The 21009-nt window shown below is 47.3% G+C and overlaps 2 protein-coding genes across 2 annotated transcripts; both read right to left on the bottom strand.

Annotated features, from left to right (window-relative positions):
- Positions 1 to 3581: 3581 nt before the first annotated feature.
- LOC101766744 (urease accessory protein G) lies at positions 3582 to 6470 on the bottom strand. Its single transcript, XM_004961141.3, has 7 exons — positions 6329 to 6470; positions 6031 to 6231; positions 5414 to 5474; positions 4827 to 5028; positions 4360 to 4481; positions 4129 to 4233; positions 3582 to 3968 (listed from the first exon to the last, which is right to left on the bottom strand). Exons 1-7 carry the CDS (start codon positions 6376 to 6378, stop codon positions 3885 to 3887), a joined length of 825 nt encoding a protein of 274 aa, XP_004961198.1. The 5' UTR covers positions 6379 to 6470; the 3' UTR covers positions 3582 to 3884.
- An 11481-nt stretch (positions 6471 to 17951) lies between these two features.
- LOC101766330 (cytochrome b561 domain-containing protein At2g30890) lies at positions 17952 to 20642 on the bottom strand. The gene is made up of 4 exons (XM_004961140.2): positions 19779 to 20642; positions 19459 to 19620; positions 19209 to 19357; positions 17952 to 19104 (listed from the first exon to the last, which is right to left on the bottom strand). Exons 1-4 carry the CDS (start codon positions 19902 to 19904, stop codon positions 18801 to 18803), a joined length of 741 nt encoding a protein of 246 aa, XP_004961197.1. The 5' UTR covers positions 19905 to 20642; the 3' UTR covers positions 17952 to 18800.
- Between the last annotated feature and the right edge of the window lie 367 nt (positions 20643 to 21009).

Genomic DNA, 21009 nt, shown 5'->3' with positions numbered 1-21009 from the left:
GCACTGATTAACTCAGGTCTCTAGGATAAGAAGCCCACCTCCTAATCAGTTGAACCACAGCTTAGTTTGTTGCATACTCCTCGGAATAATTATACTTGTTTAGTTCGAAACACGTAGAGGGACGGGGTAGATAGCTCGGCGCCAAGATCTACGGCGCCAAGCTTGGCGCCAAGATCCATGGCGCCAAGGCTTGGCGCCGTCATGGATGGCGCCGAGCCCCCGCCACGTCGGCATCCACGTCAGCTGCTATGTATAGACCTTGGCGTCAGGATGGCTGGCGCTGAAACGTTGTAGCTTGACGCCAGCGTGGATGGCGCCAAGCTAAGAGCCCATTTTTGAAATTGGTTCCGCCAGGAGCCTATTTATAAGAATCTTTCGCAAAAGGGTTAAAAAAAAAAGTCGCGTCGGGGGAGCCACCCGAGTTCGCCCAGGGAGCCACCCGAGTCGCAGCAACTACTCAAATGGCATGATCTTGCTCTATTTTTAGATCTCTGGTTGTTAGTCTTAGCTTAGGGCCTGTTTGGCAACCATGTGTTAAAGTTTAACACCTGTCACATCGGATGTTTGGATGCTAATTAGGAGTATTAAACATAGGCTAATTACAAAACTAATTGCACAGATGGAGTGTAATTCACGAGACGAATCTATTAAGCCTAATTAGTCCATGATTTGACAATGTGGTGCTACAGTAACCATTTGCTAATGATGGATTAATTAGGCTTAATAGATTCGTCTCGCGAATTAGCACAGGGTTCTGCAATTAGTTTTATAATTAGCTCATGTTTAGTTCTCCTAATTAGCATCCGAACATCCGATGTGACACTATTAAAGTTTAACACCTCGTATCCAAACACCCACTTAGTAATAAACTAAGTGCCTTGAGTGTTTTGTTTAGATGCATGGGATCATAATTCATAGCGATGAGATTCTAGGTTCGATTGCAGAGTCGATATATTTATCTTCTACATTATTTTTACTATTTTAATTATTGCCTTGTTATTTTCCACTGAACCCGGCTCCCTGGGTTGATCCTAGCGGATTCGATATTTCCCTTAGAAAAAAAAAATCCAAATCACTGCATCCAACTATGAGCAAAGTCTGGATAGCCTCTTTAGGTCCTGTTTGGAAGAAGAGGGCTAAAATTTAGCCCTGAATAAAATTTAGTCCCCTTAAATGAAGTGCTAAACTTTAGTCCTTCAGGGTGTTTGGATAAGAAGCTAAACTTTAGCACTTTGATTGCCAAAAGACTTTTCTACTCCTCATCAATCCACAAGCATGATGTGTAAAAAATGTATCGGATGATTATTCCTCTTGGCTGATCCGAGAATAGCAAAGCACATTTCTTCCCAAGCATCAAGATAGCTACCACAGCCGATCCATCGAGCGCAGCTAGCAGCTGACACAATAGCAAAACAGCCATCAGCTGCTCGTTGTGGCTCGCGCTCAGGTGGTGGTGCTCGCCATGGTGGCCGCGGTGGTGCTCGCCGCGGCGACCTCCGAGGTCGCCATCAGCTGCGGCCAAGTCACCTCCGCCATCGGCCAATGCCTCCCTTGCGCTCGCAGCCAGAGCACCGCCCCCTCCGGCGTCAAGAACGCCAAGGGGATCAGCGGACTCAACGCCGCCAACGCCGCCAACATCCCATCCAAGTGTGGCGTCAGCATCCCCTACTCCATCAGCACCTCCACCGAGCGAGCGTGGATGCAGCGAGATGCGGCTTGGGGTCGGGGAGGAGTGGCGGGGCACCGGAGGATGCGGCGGGGCGGCGGCGCCTGGCGGATGTGTCAACGGCGCGTCCATCGGAGTTGGGCGGGCACCCATCGGAGTCGAGGATGGCCGCACTCTTGTTGGACCCGGATTCGCCAGCGACCCCGCGTCGGAGCCGCATGCGGGAGCTACTGCGGAACTTGGACCGCCGGCTCTCGAACCGGAGCTGAGCGGCGAGGGCCCGCGGATCCGGCAGCTAGGGCCCACGGATCCGGCGAGGCGGGGCTGGCTGGGCTCGGATCTGCCGGTGGCGGTGGGGTCTGGCGAAGGAGGCGAAGCCGGGCAGAGCATGCAGGGAGAGAGAGTGCGGGGAGGAGAGAGAGGGGGGAGGGGCAGGGGGGAAAGTGGTCTGGGGGACCACTTTTTAGCCCATTTAGTCAGTTTTAGTTATCCCCAAGTGGCTAAAGGATTATAAGTGGCCTAAATTTTAGCACTAGTGGTTTAGCACTCCTATTTGGGAGCTATGGAGACTAAAGCTGACTAAAATGGGGGTGCTAAATTTAGCACCCCTCTCCCAAACACCCCTAGACAATATTTGTGTTTACTTAACCCCCTCCAGTTTCCCAAACCCAATTTTATTATTCACCTTTAGCCTTCCTCTAAAACTGGTTTTGCTTTTTTGCTGAGTAAATACGCCCACGTGAACTGCCCAACGTGGCGGCAAGATTCCAAGCCCGATTCCAGTAGGCCTGTACCGGCTGGGGAGCAAACCTCGAGACGCTGTACTTCAACTCAACGGATGGGAACCTCAATGTGCTCCACTGCGACGGCAACAAGAACCTCTAGAGCGCGCTCCCCACGGAAACCGGCAACTGCTCCCGGCCGGCTCACCATGATCGGCTTTGCCGAGAAGGCGAGAACCTCACCGCGCTAGCCATCTGCATGTGGCGGCGCTGCTCTCCGCCCGATACGGCAATACCGCAGGAGCTCGGTCAGTGCCGCACTGAGCAGCAACTCGGAGAACATTATTACCTCTACGAGAACGTGCTGTCTGGGTCCATTATGGTGCGCAACTCGGCAGGATGAACAAGAGCTCACGAACCTGCTGCTTGATGTGGCAGAACCAGCTCGTCAGCATCATCCCGCAGAGCTTTGCTCTAACCTCACCATGGTGGACCTGTCGCTCAGCGGGCTCACCGACCGGCCACATCCCAGCCGTCGCTCCTGCAAGCTAGCTGCAGCTGCAGCTAGCGCGAACAAACATCTCCAACACGATGCCACCGGCGGAGGTTGCCCCGATGCAGCAACCTCACGAGATCTGGAGCTTGACAGCAGCAACCAGCTCACCGGTGATCTCCATACGCTCCAGAACCCCGTGGCACTACTCAACGTATCCTTCAACGTCTTCACCGGCCGGTTGCTGGAGACGACCTTCACGAAACTACTTCCGACGAGTGACGTCGAGGGCAACCCGGTACCGTGCGTGCCTCTCCTATTGCGTGGGCGACGCGGTGACCGCGAGCGCGATGCACACCACATGGAGCACATGGCGATAGCCGTTGTCCGCCCTAGTCGTCCTGCTTGTGTGGCCGCGATTCTCCTTCTCTTCGGTCGTCGGTGAACGACGCGCCGTGCATGAGGGCAGGAAGGACAAGGACAAGCAGGCGGGGGCGCTAGAGATCGATGTCGCAGACATAGCCCGCAGCCTGAGCCCGGCAAAGAATCTTGCTTCCACGTTGGACAGCTCACGTGGCATAATTAGTATGCAAAACAGCCACCAAGTCAGCAAAACCGGAATAGATTGGGACTAAAGGTGAATAGTAACCTGATTTGGTAAATCGAAGGGGTGAAATAAACTAAAAAATGGTTTGAGGGGTTATTCAAACTTTGCTCATAGTTGAGGGTAGTATTTTGGACTTTTTCCTTTCCCTTTCACACGTTTTGTTTTTCTTTCCCCTTATTTTCACTGGACCCCTGTCCATTTCAGCATCGCCGCTTATCTCCGCTCAGAAGAGATGCCATGTTTATGCTGCCTATTGGAGTATCCAACTTAAGAATACTGTCGTCATACAGTCATTGATATCATTCTCTAATACAGTTGTGCCAAAATGATGTAAAATTTATTCATAAATTGCCAAGTGCATCAGCTGCACGTCCAAGATAAAGCTCAGGCGATCTTTTATCGGCGCTTATTGCCGGTCGCAATTTCCCACGCTTGCAGAACATGATTCACGATTTCCTCTACGCCCACTCCGTGTTTCACCTGCACGCCGTGCAGAGTAAAGATGCCTTCATACATGGTTTCAGTAAAGAAATAAAATGTATGAACATGCAAACCATGTTGCTTGCAACTAGCATGAGGTCATGTGAAGAACAAAATAAATAAATAAATAAATAAAGACGTGCACAGCTAGATCCTGAACCTGTGCAAACACAAAAGGTCCTCCTTCCCGCATGCGAAGCGCATCTCGTTCCATTACAGCCAGGTCAGCACCAACAGCTGGTGCAAGGTCTGTCTTATTTATTACCTAAGTTCAGAACGATCAAAATCAATAAAAAAGTAGGAACCAATGTCAAGCAGGTAAAATGTGACCGGTGTGTCAAAGAAGTTCACGTAGTTATAGGTGGAGTTGGCAAAATACAGTATGACGCACCAAAAGATCAGCTTGGGTTATCCCAGGGCCACCTTTTCTTGGTATTTTATCCCCACCAGAGACATCAATTATGTAGATTATGTAGTCTGCTAATTCCCTGCTGAAGTTAGCAGCCAAGTTATCTGCATGAGAAATGCACAAATGGCACCCTTTAATGCTTGATTGTTGAGTTGTGGAAAAAAAATATATTGCCCAAAACTCAGGATACCCATTATTATTCAGAAGCAGAGGGTTCAGGGCACATCAGGATATTCAATTAACATGAGCCTCCAAAAAAAACAGCAGAATAGGCTTGAAAGAAGCATTCTCTGTATTTCACTTTCGAACATGAGGGCAAGTTCACATGATAACATTTCACAAGCATTAGACAGGCAACATGATCCCAGTAGGATGAATAGGCTGGTTTACACAAATATATGCATGACAATAGAAATGGCCTATTTAGTTTGGATCCAGTAAAAACATACCTCCTCCAGATTCACAGAGTAGCAAATCAGCTTTACACAAGCTTGATAGCTCCTCCAGAGGACCAAGATTTATACTGATGTCTTCACGTATAGCTGCATGAGGGCATCCTCCAGTTTCCACTGCGCGTATGCGCTCTTCTGGGAGTGCTCCATGCTTGATTAAGAATTCCCCATCTTCTTTTGTGAAAATATCATTTGTGACCTGAATATGAAGAGAACAAATAAATAAAAGGCCCAGATATGTGATTCAAGCTGCATGGTGTAGATTCTATGCTCTGGAAAATGTCACAAGAAGACAAAGTGCTTGTATTTCTATATCAGCACATAGGCAAATCATTGATTAAGACAGGGAAACATGCTTTGGTTTAAGTTGAATTATCAGAAATCAGATAGATAAGACCTCCTTTTACAAGTGAAAAGTCTGAAGATCGGAAACGGGGGAAATGAAGCACTAGATTACAGATGAATATCTCGAAATTATATGACCGGGCATGCAAAAAAGTCTTATGTAGCATTGCATTTTCAATTTGGTCAGGAAAACTAGGTAACGTCTGTAAATAATCAGAGGGCAGAGTGATGTCACGTACCGCCGCAAGACTATATTTATCACGTAGGAATCTGCATAGTGCTAACATCAGGGCAGTTTTCCTGAATAAGGAAAAATGTTTGTAAAAGAGTTAAGAACCTAATAATTGTAAATGTAGCTGCTCAATGCATATGCAGCAACGGAATTTATTGGATTTCAGCAGTAGAAATTATTCTGGCCACAAGGCAAGCAGTGTGGGTACATGCATTGTTCCAAACTAATTACATCAACTCACCATCCCACATGTCAGGATGGAACTTCAGGAACAAAGTCAATGCATAATCAGAGAATGTACAGGGAACTAGGCATCTATACTGGAAAAAACTACTAATGATTCACATTAAATAAAGGTATGAACTGGAGCAAGCGCCCTTATCGACAAAGATACCAAAGATTCGAGGCTCCTCCATTCCCAGACAAACCTAAATACCGGATTAAGACAAAATTTGAACTGGGATTACGAAACAACTTCAACACGAATGCAGGGCATATGTATTTCTCTCGGGCCGTCACAATTTCACAGCCTCCACCAAATAACCGCACCGAAATTATGTGATCCACGCTATCAGCAATTGGAAGAAATAAAAGAAGTACACAGTACGAAGTAACCGAGCTTACCCGGTGCCGACGGGGCCGCCAATGCCGACGGTGAAGGCGCGCTCGGTGAAGGTGCGCGAGGCGAGCGGCGGCGCGCGCTTGGTGAAGTCGCCGGGGGAGTAGATGGGCTCGTGGGAGTGCGGCGCGAGGCCGTCGTGGGAGTGCCACACGCGGCCGTCCTCCCCGACCCACGAACCCCCCGCTGCTTGGCCATCGCCTTCCCTGAAAGCGCAGCAAAACCGCACCAATCATGCGTCGGGTCAGATGCGCAGACAGCGAGAACGCGGCGCGAGAGGAATGAGGGCACACGCGCACGAACCCGTGGGAGTGATGGTGGTGGTGGTGGTGGTGGTGATCGTGAGACGCCATGGATCGGAGCTTGGAGGTGGAGGTTTCGGATAAGGAGTTAAGGACTAAGGAGCAGATTCTGTGATGAGCTAGCTACGTCAGAAGATGCTCGTTGACTTCAGGATTCTCGTTGGGATTCTCGAGAGAGGGGAAGTGGGCCAAATTTGGTCCATTGGAGGGAGGTAGGAACAAACGGGCCGTCGCGCTGGCAGGATGGGCCAGCTGCGGGCCCCGCTGCGCGCGCGGTTGTGACTGCAGAGAGATGGGCCTTTGCCAAGTAGGCGGAGAGAGTGGAAATGTGTCATGGAATATTATCATCACAAGTTTTTTTTAAACGATTATCATCACAAATTTACAGCGTGGACATGGACAAAACAGAAAATTACTCGACAAACATTTAGGAATTCCGTTCTTTGCTCCACTGCATGGGCACACGCAGATGATGAGTATTTCCAGGTCATGACCTGAGTGCTGTGTCACTGTGAGCGTGCTTTGCCCGGCTGCCTGCTTAGCACTTTCTTCCGGGTAACCCCCAAGTGTTTATTCATTTACAGTTTCACAATGATCGTGAGATCACACCGTTGGATAAGAAACCGTCCCTAAAGTGGGGTCAACAAGTCTCGAAATGAAATGAAACCGAGCGGAACAAGAAAGACCAGTGCAGTAAAAATGACTTCGGGTGAGCTTAAAGAACTCCCCTTCCGTCCAGGACGTGTCTTTTTTACTTTGTAGATAAATAATAAAAAAAGCTTTTGCATTCACGATGGTCCCCTTCTATAGGGTCGTAATTTTTACACTTTACAACCCATCGCCCTCCTTTATCACTTTACACGAAGCATATTCGAGGGTATTATAGTAACATTACGCCACTTTTGCCCCACTCTTTACAACTTATCACTTTATTGCTGTGCTCGTGCCATCTCACCCTGCCGAAGTGGCTCCAGAACTTCGCTTTCTGTTTAGCCCTGACGATGCCGCTCAGGACGGTGCCACTGACCTCTAACTTCGTGCTCCACCCTCGCAACCACCATCGTTGCGATGAAACCTTTCCAGCCTGCGCCACCGGTCGCTGACTTCGCGCCATGCAATGCATCTTTGCAATCATCGGCTCGCCGGTCCACGAAGTTGCCACCTTTCTCCCTTCTCCCATTCCTGAAAATACACACAACCACAACCCACGAAGTTGACACTTCGCATAAGCTCTTCGTGCCTAAGACAAAGAAACACACCACTTCGCAGGCTTCACTCAACAAGTGAGCCAATCGTACTGTCCTAAAATGAGGTGGGGTTCCTTTTCCCCAACAGTAGCCCTGCTAGCGATACTCAACTCCTTTGGAGTTTGGGGAACCAGGACTCCCCGAAGCACCTCCCCATTTCTGCTCGTTCAGGTGTGTGTGCATTTTTTTTTGCATGGACAAGACGTCTCCTCATATCATGTTAACCGCTGCCGATGTTTTGAATTTCGCGCCCGTCCCCTGCCTATAAAAGGGCGAGTTACCCTAGGTTGTTAAACGACCTGAGCCCTCGCAGGATAAGCATTGGCCTCGCACATTTTGCTACCTCAGGTACTTCTCTTCGTTTCTTTCTATTATTTGTGTCGCCTTGACTTCGTTTTCGTTTGTTCTTTTTTACTTCGGTTCATTTGGGCTTTTAGCTTCTTCCTAAACACTTTGTGCGGTGGTTGTCTCTTGTAGATTCGTAGTGATGGCTCCCCCTAAGGCTCTGAAGACTCCTAAATTTCCTCCGACCACTGTCTTCGGGCGAAGTTGTGTCACTCCAAAGATGATACGTGACTTCGTTACGACTGGCCTGATAGAAGACGGTCGTGGAAGGGCTCCTAGCTCTGAAACTGTTCCCTTCCCTCAGGATAACGAAGTTGTCATTTTCCGGGACCTTTTCAATGCTGGTCTTCGCTTTCCTCTTGATCCCATCATCATCGGTATTCTGCTCAAGTATAAAATGTTTCTGCATGAGCTGACTCCTAACGGAGTACTTCGCTTGAGGGTCTTCATGTGGATATGCAAGACCATGGGCGTCGCCCCCACTGTTGAAAACTTCGTTTGAGCCCACGTCGTTCATCATCAATCCAAGTACGTTGAACGCATTGGTGAGAGCGGTAACTTGGTCAAAGAGGAAGCTCAATTTGGTTGCCTCAACTTCCACTACAAGACCGAGAGCTCCACTCCCGAGACTTCGTACAAGAATAGATGGGACGATGATTGGAACTGCTTCTGGTTCTACCATACTGTCGAAGTAATCCTGAGACTGGTACCAATCTACTTGTTTGCAAGCAATTTCGTGAAATACCCAAGGACATGTCTTGCGAGATGAAGACCAGGACACATCTTGACTTTTTATGGTTGCCTTCCAAGAGCTGGCGAAGTCATATGACAAGCGCGACCTCGTCGAGGAATATTGCACTGTTAAGATTTTTCCTGTGAAAGTCGATTGGGCTATTGCTTCTTGGAAAGACTTTGCTAGTCTGATCAAAATTCCTAACTTCGCTCGCAGCTTTGGTTTAACTAAAAATGGTAGGTGTTGTTGCTAAGCTTTCTCTTCGTTTAACTTTTTGTTAACTTCGTCTTCCTGTTCACCGTTCTTAACTCCTTCCGAACATTTTCGCGGATATTGATGTCAAAGAAGTGGAGGAAAGGGCCAACATTATCTTGGGTCCAGAAAGTGCCAAAGAGTACAATGAACTAGAGAAGAGGCTAGATGGTTCTTGTAGTAACCGAGTCTTTGAGTTCTTCATTATTCCAACTGGCACACGCAAAGCTACATTGCAAAGAAGTTGCGCTAAAACGCACCCTTAAGAAAGACACTGCCACTCCCCTCCAGCCCCTCACCGCAAAAGACAAAGCAAGCGCAAGAGATCTCCTGTGGCTCGCGCCAAAAGCACTCGCGCTTTGAGCCAGCTGCTTCCACCGAAGTCGTGGAATCCAGTCCCGGAGAGAGCGAGAATCAAGGCACCGGATCGGGCCCCGGAGAAGATGAAAGGAATTTTCTGGACAATGCGCTGAATGTGAGCCCTGCTCATGAAGAGGATGTTGAGATTACTTCTCCATCGTCCTATCATGCTCCCGAAGATCCTGCCATTCCCTCCACTGTGTCTACGGAAGCCATTGCTGGCACTGCTAGCAAACCTTTTGAAATTCATTACTGTGATGATGAGCCCAAGAGCGACGACGAGCCTTTGCTCCGGCGTCCTCAGAATCGAGCCCCTCAAGCTGTTGTAGATACTGTAGTTCCTTCTGTCGCTTGCCAAGGTCCTTTCGCTGCCCCCGAAGTTCCTTCTACACCTGTGGATGAAACAGTTGCCAAAGAGGAGGCGGTCTCTGCTGGCATAATGGTATTGTCCCAACGTGCTACACATACTTCTTCGGGTCATAGCCAGAGCTCTGACTTGAAGACTGAAAGTGATGATCCAAGTAGTGTCCTCTTCGTTAGCGCTGAGCCCCCCACTATGGCTGCTACCCGGCTGGACTTGGTCGAAGGCACTCAACTCTTTGGAGGTAATAAGCGCAAATTATTCAAGTTCTCTAGTGGCAGTCGAGAGCGTGGTGTTCTGCAAAAGGCTCAGGACAGCTTTAGCTTTCCCATCATGGAGGAAGATCTCGGCGAGGAGAGCGCCGAAGACATTCTGACTCATGCTCAAGATTTGTCTATGAAGGCATCTGTTGCTTGTCGCGTTGCCCAACGCCGCCTCGACGAAGACTTGCGCACTCATGAGCTTAACCAAAAATCTTCAGAAAGTGTATTGGCCAAGGAAATTGAGGTAGTGAAGAAACTTCAAACTGAGAAAGAAAATTTGACTTCGGCGCTGAACACTGAAAAGAATAGGTCTGCCTCACTTGTGGCTGAAAAAGATTCTGTTGTCAAGGAAAACAAGGAGGTGAAAGCCATTGTGAGAATCCATGCTCTTGCCCAAACTGCTGAAACTGAAAAGTCTCGGGCCAACGAGCTTCAACTTTCTCTTGATGTGAAGTGCAAAGAGGTTGAAGAACTAACTGGCGTGCAAGCGAAGTTCGAGAAACTCAACAAGGATCATCAAGAATATGCAGATGCTATTGATGAAAGTTTTCGTTATATTCATGCTGAACTGGATAAGGTCCTCACTGACTTCAGCACACCTCCTCCGCCGCTCAATTTCACAGACTGCATTATTGGCGATATCCTTAAGTGGGTTGCTGAAGGCGTTCAAACTCTTGGAGTCCGTGGGCGCGCCTTTGGGGAGTTAGGAGCTGGTGTGTCTACACGTACCCTTGCTCACTCCTTAGCTCTCCAGCAGACGACAGTGAGCTGGTTATCACGAAGTCAGACTTGCGTCGACTTCGTGATTGCGATTATGCTTGGCCCGAAGATGTTTCCGTGGACAAGATTCGTGCCTTGCCGAAGAATATTGCGTAGAACTTTATGAGAGCTTTATTTCAACAGGTTGGCTACTCTCTCACCGTTGAAGAAGGGCGCCGTCTCTTCCCTCAGCTTTTGTTTTGTTCTGCCTTTTACTTCTGCTTGTGACACCTTGTCTTACATTTTATTTTAATGTATATTTGTTCTTTTTTAATAGCAACGAATTCAAAGTGCTGGAGCTGGTCCATCTGGAACCACATCTACCGATGGTGCCGCTACCACTTCGCAAGGAGCCCCTTCCCCCTCTTCTGCTTCTGCTCCCACAGAGACATCCACCGATGTAGGCACTAGGGGAGAGGTGTGAGGATGCTTTAGTTATTTTGTTTTTGTGAACAACTAAGATGGCTGTAACTCTTTTGTGCTAAACCATGAGTCCTGCGTAGGAGCCGAAGTGTCCCTGCGCAGGTTAACGAAGGTGTGTTACTGTAACTATGAATCGTGGTGACTATTTCATGTCTGGTTCATTATGGTGTAAATTCCAGTCTAAATTTCCTTCTGCATCCTTTGATGAGTTTTGGTCTTATAAGACCCGAAAATATGAGGAACGAAATGCCTCCACCAAGGCATTTTTTCAAGAATTTACACGCAACCAACAAGAACATGACTATGTCTTGCACCATCATTATGTTGAGCGAGAATTTCGTCGTCCTGACGGAATTGACCGTGGACTTTCATTTGTGGGACGCTTCAACTTTCTTAAGCCAAAGGCCGAGCCCATTGACTTCGCTGAAGACTTTCTTTCGAATTATTCACAAGCGTTCTCGCGAGTGAATGTATCGAGTTGTAATCTTCCTTTGCGTTAATTCATTTTCCTTTTTTTAGGTGTTGTAATTGATGAAAATTTTCTTCGTTTGGCTGCAAATGAGATTGTTGATGTTGTTGTAAAACGTTTGATCAAAGATTGTTGTGATATTGTCTGTAATGAAGATTGATTTTTGATGTTTTAATAAAGAAATCTTGTGTTGTGAAACGAAGAGAAAATTGACTTCGCGAAGCACCTCCCCCCAGTTTTCTCAATTTCTCAACATAAGTTTTCTGGGTTATGCTGCACCTGTGTTAGAACACATGAAGTGGCTTGTCAGCTTGACTTCGATTTTGTGTGCAACTTTGTGTTTCACGAGTTGTCTTTTATTTCCCTTCACGTTTCATGAGGGGCTTTCGCATTTCCATGAAAGACTTTTTTCTTCGCTTATTTCCAGCGGAACAAGCGTTGCATTTTCGCGCACCTTAGCAGCACATTTCCGTGTGCCTAAGTGAGTTTTGTGGACTTTGGGGCTATCTACCCCGTTCTTCACTGATTCACTTATGATGAGTCTTTGACTCCGCTCTGCCGAAAGTGACTCCTCTTCAAAATGTAGAGGTTTTGTCACTTCAGGGCTTTTTTTCTTTTTCTTCTTTTTTGGGGAGGCCTTGTTTATATTTCACAAGGAGATATTACACAAGAAGTCCGCCTCATTAAAAAACTCACATCTTCACTGAGACATTGCGTCAAGATGAAGATTCTCCTCGTGAGGAAAAGAGTATGGCTTTGATTAATGTTTTCATTACAAAGATTGCGAAATTGAAATTATAAAAACATAAATAGAAAAATGAAACTAAGAAAAAATACTGCATTATTCTTCTTTGGCTCATTCACACCCACTACATTGTTCCAGGAGTACAGGACCTCTTTGCCTTCCAATGTTTGAAGCCTATAAGCCCCTAGCCTTGTCTCTGCGACCAAAAATGGTCCAAACCACTTCTATTGCAACTTTCCCACTGCTTTAGCTTTTCTGCGTAACACCATGTCCCACGTAGTGATTTCTCTTAGATGTAATTTTTTGTTTCTCCATCTTCTCATCTCATCTTGGTAAACAGACTGGTTGTGCAGTGCTTGCACTCTTGCCTCCTCTCTTGTGTCAATTGCCACGTCTATGTCTTAGCTCACCGGCGATTGCTCTATGCGAAGTGAGCCTAGCTTTATTTCCTCCGGGACCATCGCATCTTCTACATAAAGCAGCCTGAAAGGAGAGAACTTTGTTGCTCTCGATTCTGTGTTATGTGACCAGACCACTCTTGGTAATTCTTCAACCCACTTGCCCCTTTGCATGTCAATTATGTTTTTCTTGATGCCGGTGAAGATTGTTCCATTGGCTCTTTCTACTGCACTATTTGATTGTGGATGATAGACAGAGGCGAAGCATAACTTCGTTCCCACTTGAAAACAGAATTGCCTGAACTTTGTGCTGTCAAACTGCTTTCCATTGTCCACTGTGACTTTGTGTGGCACACCAAATCTGCATATTATGTTCTGCCAGAAAAACTTTTGAATTACTCATGAATTTATATATCGACTGTACTGGTTTGGCTTTGATCCACTTCGAGAAGTATTCCACTGCAACAATCGCGTACTTGTAATTTCCAGGCGCAACTAGCAATTGACCCACGATGCCAATCCCCCATCTTGCGAACGGCCAAACCAGCAGGAGCAATTGAATTTCATATGGCGAAGTCTTGGTGTAATTGACATGTTTCTGACAATTATCACATTTCCTTACTTTATCTTCGGCATCAAGAATTGCCGTTGGCCAATAGAATCCCTGGCGAAAAGCTTTGCTCACCAATTTTCTCATCCCGATGTGTGAAGAGCACATTCCTGAATGTATTTTCTTCAACAAGCTCTTTCCTTCTTTAGTTGATACGCACTTTAACAATGGCGCACACACTCCGCTGGCCCCCACTGCTCTGAATTAGTTCTGATGATCAGCCTTCTAGCCCCCACTACTCTTGCCTTGCGAAGACCTAGGAGTAAACCCTCATACTTCGCAACATTGTTAGTGTGCCCTGCAAAGCTGAGACATAGTGCGTATCTAAGTTTTATTCCCGAAGGCGACAACAACACTGCCGAAGCTGCAGCCCCATCATTGCAATACGCTCCATCACAGTACCTTTCCCATGGTTTTTCTTGTAGTTCTTCGTCATGTTTATATGTGTCTGAAGGAGTCCAATTTGCCACGAAGTCAGTCAGAACTTGGGACTTGATCGCTAATCGCGAAGTGAAGTTTATTGCATACTGTGACAATTCTGTTGCCCATTTGCCAATTCTACCTGAAGACTCTTTGTTGTCGAAGATGTCTCTTATAGGAAAAGAACTCGAAACAGTGATTGTGTAACTCTGGAAGTAATGCATTAGCTTTCTGGATGCCATTAGAACTGCATAGGCCATTTTTTTCCATCTCGAAGTAAAATTTCTTCGAGCCAGCTAGGGCTTCAGAGACAAAATATACTGGAAACTACTTAGCTAGGGCTTCAGAGACAAAATATACTGGAAACTACTTCATATTCCCTTCTACCTCACTTTCCTCAACCAACACTGTGCTCAATGCTAAGTTTGATGATGTGATGTACAAGAGCAACTTCACTTTCTTGCCTGGGCTTGTCAGTACTGCCATGTTCTCTAGATATGCTTTCAGCTCTTCGAAAGCTTTCTGCTCTTCGGCACCCCAAACAAACTTGTTCTTCACTGCCAACAATCTAAAGAACGGTAAACTCCTCTCTGCCGACCTCGAAATGAATCGTCCCAACACTGCTATTCTTTCAGTCAACTTTTGAATGTCTCTTTTTGTTCTTGGTTGCTTCATCTCTCTGATAGCTTTGATCTTCTCTAGGTTTGCCTGTATGCTAGATTTTGAGACCATGCAACCTAACAACTTCCCTTTCTTCACATCGAAGACGCATTTCTCCAGATTAAGACCATACTTTCTCAGATTTGCAAAAGTTTCGCACAAATCTGCGGTGTGGTCTTCTTTCTTCTTGCTTTGTACCACCACATCATCAACATACGTAGAGACATTTCTCCTTAACTGAGGACCCAACACTATTTGAATCATTCTCTTAAATGTTGGTCCAGCATTGCGAAGTCCTTCTAGCATTCTCACAAAGAAAAAGACTCCGAATGGTGTGATAAAGCTTGTCTTCTCTTTGTCTATTTTCCTCATCCAGATTTGATGATACCCAGAGAAATAGTCCAGCAAAGACATCATCTCGCAGCCTACAACAAAGTCAACTAATATATGTATTCTTGGTAGGGGGTAGTCGTCCTTAGGACACGCCTTGTTCAACAGTGTGAAATCTATGCACATTCTCCAATCTCCGTTCTTCTTCGAGACCATCACAATGTTGGAGAGCTAGGTGGTGTAATGCACTTCGCATATCACTCCAGCATCTAACAACTTCTAGATTACTTCGCATTGTGCTGCTAAGGTCTTCTCCAGGGATAACACCCTCAACTTTTGTCTTAGTGGTGGCATTTTTGGGTCGGTTTCTAGCTTGTGTTCAATGACACTTTGCAAGACACCTTGTAGATCTTTCTTGCTCCATGCGAACGCATCTTGGTTGTTGCACAAACAAGTTATTAGCCTTTGCTCCTCTTCTTCGAACAAGTCCCTTGCAATGATTACCGTCTTGTCCAGAACATCTTTGAACAATTTCACTCTCTTTGTGTGCTCAAGAGGACGAACTCTTTCTTTGTCATTTGCTTTCTCATCAGGTTCTTTGAACTCGACATCCTCTTCCTCTTCTTCTATCATGTGCACAGGTTTTTGCTCCATCCCAGTGTTGTGCTCCCTTTCCCTAGCATCCTCCTGATCTCCATACACAGTAAGCACTCCGCTATGTGTGGGAATTTTCATACACAAGAATGGCATGTGGATGATAGCCGCAAATTTGTTTATTACTCCTCTGCCAAAAATTGCCAGATAAGAATATGGGATGTCAATCACATCGAAGTTGACCATTTTGGTTCGCATTAGTGCACCTTTCCCCATGCTCACGTTCATCTCAATTGTGCCGCGGGCCTCCACTCTTTTGTTTCCAAAGCCATACAACGGCTTCGTTGTTGTTTTCAATTGAGTGTCTTCATAGTCCATCCTCTTGAATAGGTCATAAGTTATGACATCCGCTGAACTCCCATTGTCAACCAGGATTCCACCGACATCGTTTCCCAACAAATGTTTGGTGTTTTTGCCCATGATGGCCCTGATCACTAGTGGATCCTCATGTGGAAACTTGTCTACCCTCATGTCTGCCTCTATAAAGATGATTGGGATATGAGACCACTTCGATCTGAATGCATGTCTTGACGAGACGTAACTGACTTTGCGTATATGATCCTTCTTCTGCCTCTTGCTTTCAAACACTGGGAAGTTATATCCTCCCCTGATTGCATCGATCACATTGACTCTATGGTCCGAGTGGTCTTGTTCTTTGATAGGATGCTGTTGCGAAGATGTGTGTTGAAGTGGATCCATCTTGGGTGGCTGTGGCACATTGTAATTCTGTTGCTGATACTGCAGAAGAGGTCTCATCTGACTATATGGTGGTGGAGGTGGTAGAGGTGGGTGAAAACCTTGTGAGAAGTAATTTGGCGGTTGATAGGAGTGTCAATTTGGTGCTGAACTATATGCTGTTGACTGGAAGGTAGACGAAGTGTGATTTACTGTTTTCGATTGCTCTTCTGCTTGCTTCTGTTTTGTAGCCTCTGCTTCCCTTGCCGCAAGTGCTGCTCTGCAATCATTTGTTCGGTGACTGTTATTCTTTCCGTGCAGCCAACAATACGGTATTTTTTTATCTTCGGGTCCTCCCCCAGATCTTCCTCCTCTTGAGTTTGAATGCCCCCCCTTTGGTTCCAGAAAATTGATACGAAGAGTTTTGCATATTGGACTGATCAAATACATTGTTAACAGAGTCAGAGTTCACCTTCTGCTAAAAATTTGATTTCGCCGCGGGTACATAAGGTTTTTGCTCATTCCATTGTTGCGGTTGCCAGTTTTGCTTCGGCTTATCTGCCTTCTTTCTTGCATTGTATTCATCAATTCTTCTCTGCCTTCCTCTATCAGACTTGCAATATTCTTGCATAATGTCAAAGAGCTATCTTTCTAACTTCAGCTGATGCCTGTCCAGATATTCTCCACACGGTCCCAGCTTTAAACCCCCAATTACTGCGTCAATCACTGTGCTCTCCGCCACATGAGGCGCCTTCTCCCTTGCTTTGACAAACCTTCACATTTATTCTTGTAAGGACTCTTTGTCTCCTTGTTTAATGTTATGGAGATCTCCCGAAGTGAATTCTTGAGGCTAAAAGCCTTGAATGTTTTCGAACAACTTTTCTCAAAGTTGATCCCACGAAGAAATCCTGCCCTTTGGCAAAGACGCGTACCATTGCTGGGCCGAGCCCTTGAGCGCCATTACTAATGCTTTGGATTTGCAGCATTGTATCTCAACATGAAGTGTCTTGGGTCTGATTCCCCATGAATTCAGGCATTGAAGCTAGCATTCTGAATCTTGGTGGCCAATCCGCGAATTCTAAATCAACAGTGAGAGGAGAAATCACCCTTGGCTGATAATGAAGTCTGTGCATGTTCTCATGCTGCCACTGCGGTGTACGTTCCGCCAACGCCTCATAATCAGAATCACCCGCCAAATACTCTTTGCTGTCATCTAGCCCCTTTGCATCTTGAGCTTGGTGTTCAATGTTCTGTGCCTGCAATGAATTTATCTGTGCCTGCAATGAACTCATCTACTCCTGCAGCTGTGTTGTTCTTTCCCTTACAGTATCCTGCATTTTCTCCCTCTGCATTTGCTCTAGAACTCTCCTCTTCTTTACTACTTCTTTTAACATGGCCTGCTATTTGAGTTTTTCTCCTTCTGGATTACCTTGCTGTGGCGCCTTTGCCTTCGCTATGGCTGCCTCGGCCTGTGATCTTGTTTGGACGTTGGATGTGGATTGAGCATCTCTGAACCTCTTCAGCAATCTAGCTTCGACCCGCTTAAGAGCCGCCAGGTCTTCGTCTTTGACTCCAACATCGGTCAAGTCGACCTCAAACTGGCAGTCAACAATGTCTTTGGCTTCGACTTCGTCTTCACCTTGTCTTCGCACCCACCTGAAACTTGGCACGATGTTTAGAGGGTTCGCTGCTGCTGTCGACGGGTCATCAACAACATTCTGTGTGTTGGTAGGTTTTGCTTTCTTGTTTGGTGCCATTGCGGTTATAGGAATGAAGCATGATGTGCGCCAAAATTGTTGGGGTAGGAAATCCTCCCCGAAGTGGGGCCAACAAGTCTCGAAATGAAATGAAACCGAGCGGAACAGGAAAGACAAGTGTAGTAAAAATGACTTCGGGTAAGCTTAAAAAATTTCCCCTCCGTCCAGAACATGTCCCTTTGCATTCACGACGGTCCCCTTTTATTGGGCCGTAATTGTTACACTTTACAACCTATTGCCCTCATTTATCACTTTACACGAAGCATATTCGAGGGCATTACAATAACATTACACCACTTTTGCCCCACCTTTTACAACTCATCACTTTTACAGCTGTGCTCGCACTAGCTCACCCTACCGAAGTGGCTCCAGAACTTCGCTTCCTGTTTAGTCCTGACGACGCCGCTCAAGATGGTGCCACTGACCGCCGACTTCACACTCTGCCCCGCGACCACCATCGTTGCGACAAAACCTTTCCGGCCCGCACCGCCGGTCGCTAACTTTGCGCTGTGCATAGCGTCTTCGTGATTATCGGCTTGCCGCGAAGTCGCCACCTTTCTCCCTTCTCCCATTCCTGAAAATACACACAACCACAACCCACCAAGTTGCCACTTCGCATAAGCTCGTCGCGCCTGAGACAAAGAAACATGCCACTTCGCAGGCTTCACTCAACAAGTTAGACAATCGTACTGTCCCGAAATTGGGGTGAGGGTACCAAGCGGAGTCCTTTTCCCAGCACACAAGATTGGGAATCCACACATCTCGTATTACCCTGGAGGAACGCAACGCAAGGATCGAACTACTCTAGAATTTGTCAGAGTTAGAAACCGGTGTGTATTTCAGTGGCGGGCACTCAGCGGCCGGCCTCTTCTTTCAAGGATTCAAGCACATCGCCCATTCACCTGTACAGATGCAAGCTCTCCAAGACGGCATTCACGGTATCCAATCCGCTCGATCGATCGCCGTCTAAGCCAGTGTAATTCGGGGAGCCTTGCCGAAAGAAAAGATTAGCTCACGGCACCACGATGACCTCCTTGTGGTCGTTGGCCGGGTACATGGTGGATCCTTCGCTCCGCTCGTCGCCCAGGGCGGCTTCCTCCTGCCGCACCACGTGGTTCCACCGGTCCTGGAACAGGTACACGAACGCCATGGCCGCGACCTCTACGGTGAGGAGCACTGTCCACAGCCGCGCGCTCCGGCCGGTCCGCTCCTGGTAGGTGTGCAGGCCGATGTAGACGTTGGCGACGCCGACGACGCAGATGCCGATGCCCAGGAGCCAGTGCGTCAGGTACCACGCGCTCCTGAACCTCATGCCTCTGAAGAAGAAGAAATCAATCCGCACGGCATGTTCGTTCAGGCACTGTCGCCTTGATCACAAGAAGCAAACGAGATTCAGATAGGACGAGCCGCTCGGTCTTACCTGTCTGGCCTCAGGAAGCCGATGAGCGGCTGGAGCCAGATGAAGCCGTACAGCGCCAGCCCGATCCTCTGGTGAGTGTTGTTGAAGGCGTTCTCGAAGTTGCTTATCGACAGCACCGCCCCGGCGGTGGCGAGAACGACGGCGACAATCTGCAGCGGCAGGAATTTCGCATCTGAATGTCTGATGGCGCGGTGCTGTGAGGAACAGGAACTGAGCGGTTGCAACTTGCAAGAGATGGGAGTTGGCTGACCTGTGAACCAACATGGAAGTAGAAGAGAAGCTTGACGCTCTTGGCGGTTTTGACATTGCTGGAGGCTCTGATCAGCAGCACTCCAATCGGCATCAGGAAGCCAACTGAAGACCAGAGAAGGAAGGCATGGAGCTTGAGTTGCAACGAGAGTTTTGGTGTGAGCTGCAAGAGAAATTCAGGTGTCTCAGTCAGTAGAACAGCTTCAAAGTCTTCAACTGCAATCACATATTCAGATTCTTCTAAAGTTGAGCAGAATCGGGGAAATTATGCTAACAGTTTCAGGAGTAGAGTACAGAACTGGAACTGGAACTGGAAATTACCTCCAAAGGCTGAGCGATCTTGTAGCTTTGCTCTGAATTTGAATCACCCTGGGTCGGTGTGAGAAGCAAGAGAATCACAAAATATGCAGATGCAAGGAGCAGTCTTTTTCTCTTGAACAGTAGCATTGCTGCTTGTCAATTCAATCTCTCCTCGGCAGAAACGGACACCAAAAGGTGGCAGAAACAACTAAAACAGAGCTCCTCAACAGCTCCCAAAAAAAAATCAAAACTGAAGCAAAGATGATGTGCACATGCTAACAAGGACAGAGGACGAACGGATAGAGCTTTCGCATTCCCTCTCACACACACTATGGCCTCAAGTCATCCCTTTCTTCCAAGCCCTTCCCGGCCTTTAAGTACGGCATTACAAGAAGAGCTGAAGAAACCTATCTGCACTGAATAATGGTAAAAAAGAGACAGAGAAAAGAACTGCAGAAACCGACGCCTTCTTCCAAATTCCAATTCCCCGCGCAATGCGGCAACGCCGGCGTCTTCCAAGATGACTTCCAGATGAATGAAAGAATCTTGCCAAGGAATTCAAGGAACAAAATGCAATCGGTCTTAGGGGAATAACTTGGAAGGGATGTGCAGCTAATTTTTCTAACACGGTACCGTAAAAGCTCTTTGGATATGAGCACAGCACCTGCTTTTGGTGCCTAGAAATTATATAGCGCGGTGGACTTTTGCGCTGCCGGGGATGGAATGGAATGGAATCAGAGATAGATGGGAGCTCTTTAGCTCCTTCGAGCTTTGTGTATGGTTTGACAGCTCTGCGGTATGATGGTATGAAAGGACGGCTTTGTGGTGGTGCTGCAGGAAGCACAAGATATTGTTGGCTGCTCCTGTATCAGCATCCAGGAAAATTTTGCAAAAGCAAACCTGAAAGTAGGGCATCGACTGTTGGAGTTTGTAGGCAGGGTCTCACGCAGGGGCGGATCTAGGGCCCGGGCTGCCCGGGCTGCAGCCTGGGGTGAGCCCATGTAGTCCCTTTAACATATGTGGTATTTAGCCTAACAAAAAGAGGTTTATGAGGCAAGATTAGACTGTTTTAGCTGTGATTCAGTAACTTAGCCCGAGGTGCAGCCCCGTTTTGGATCCGCCCCTGGTCTCACGAGCGGGTGAAATACAAGCTGTGGAACACCTAGCTTTGAGCCCACCAGCTCCCTCCGCCGTGTCCACCCCCCACCGGAGGCCACAGCCTCCCACCAGCGGCCACTCCAGCGCCGGCGGG

This window comes from Setaria italica, chromosome III, assembly GCF_000263155.2.
Source record: "Setaria italica strain Yugu1 chromosome III, Setaria_italica_v2.0, whole genome shotgun sequence".
In the NCBI taxonomy this organism is placed as follows: Eukaryota; Viridiplantae; Streptophyta; class Magnoliopsida; order Poales; family Poaceae; genus Setaria; species Setaria italica.
The sequence above is the reverse complement of the archived record's forward strand: the minus strand, read 5'-3'. Positions and strand labels throughout refer to the sequence as shown.

Coding starts and splice junctions, on each gene's coding strand:
- LOC101766744 (XM_004961141.3), bottom strand. CDS start 6,378: ATGGCGTCTCACGATCACCACCACCACCACCACCACCATCACTCCCAC. Junction 5,475..6,030: donor GGCGGCCCCGTCGGCACCGG/GTAAGCTCGGTT, acceptor TTCCTTATTCAG/GAAAACTGCCCTGATGTTAG. Junction 4,482..4,826: donor ACTCTGTGAATCTGGAGGAG/GTATGTTTTTAC, acceptor TTTCTCATGCAG/ATAACTTGGCTGCTAACTTC.
- LOC101766330 (XM_004961140.2), bottom strand. CDS start 19,904: ATGCTACTGTTCAAGAGAAAAAGACTGCTCCTTGCATCTGCATATTTT. Junction 19,358..19,458: donor ACTTCCATGTTGGTTCACAG/GTCAGCCAACTC, acceptor CTGCCGCTGCAG/ATTGTCGCCGTCGTTCTCGC. Junction 19,105..19,208: donor GGCTTCCTGAGGCCAGACAG/GTAAGACCGAGC, acceptor CTTCTTCTTCAG/AGGCATGAGGTTCAGGAGCG.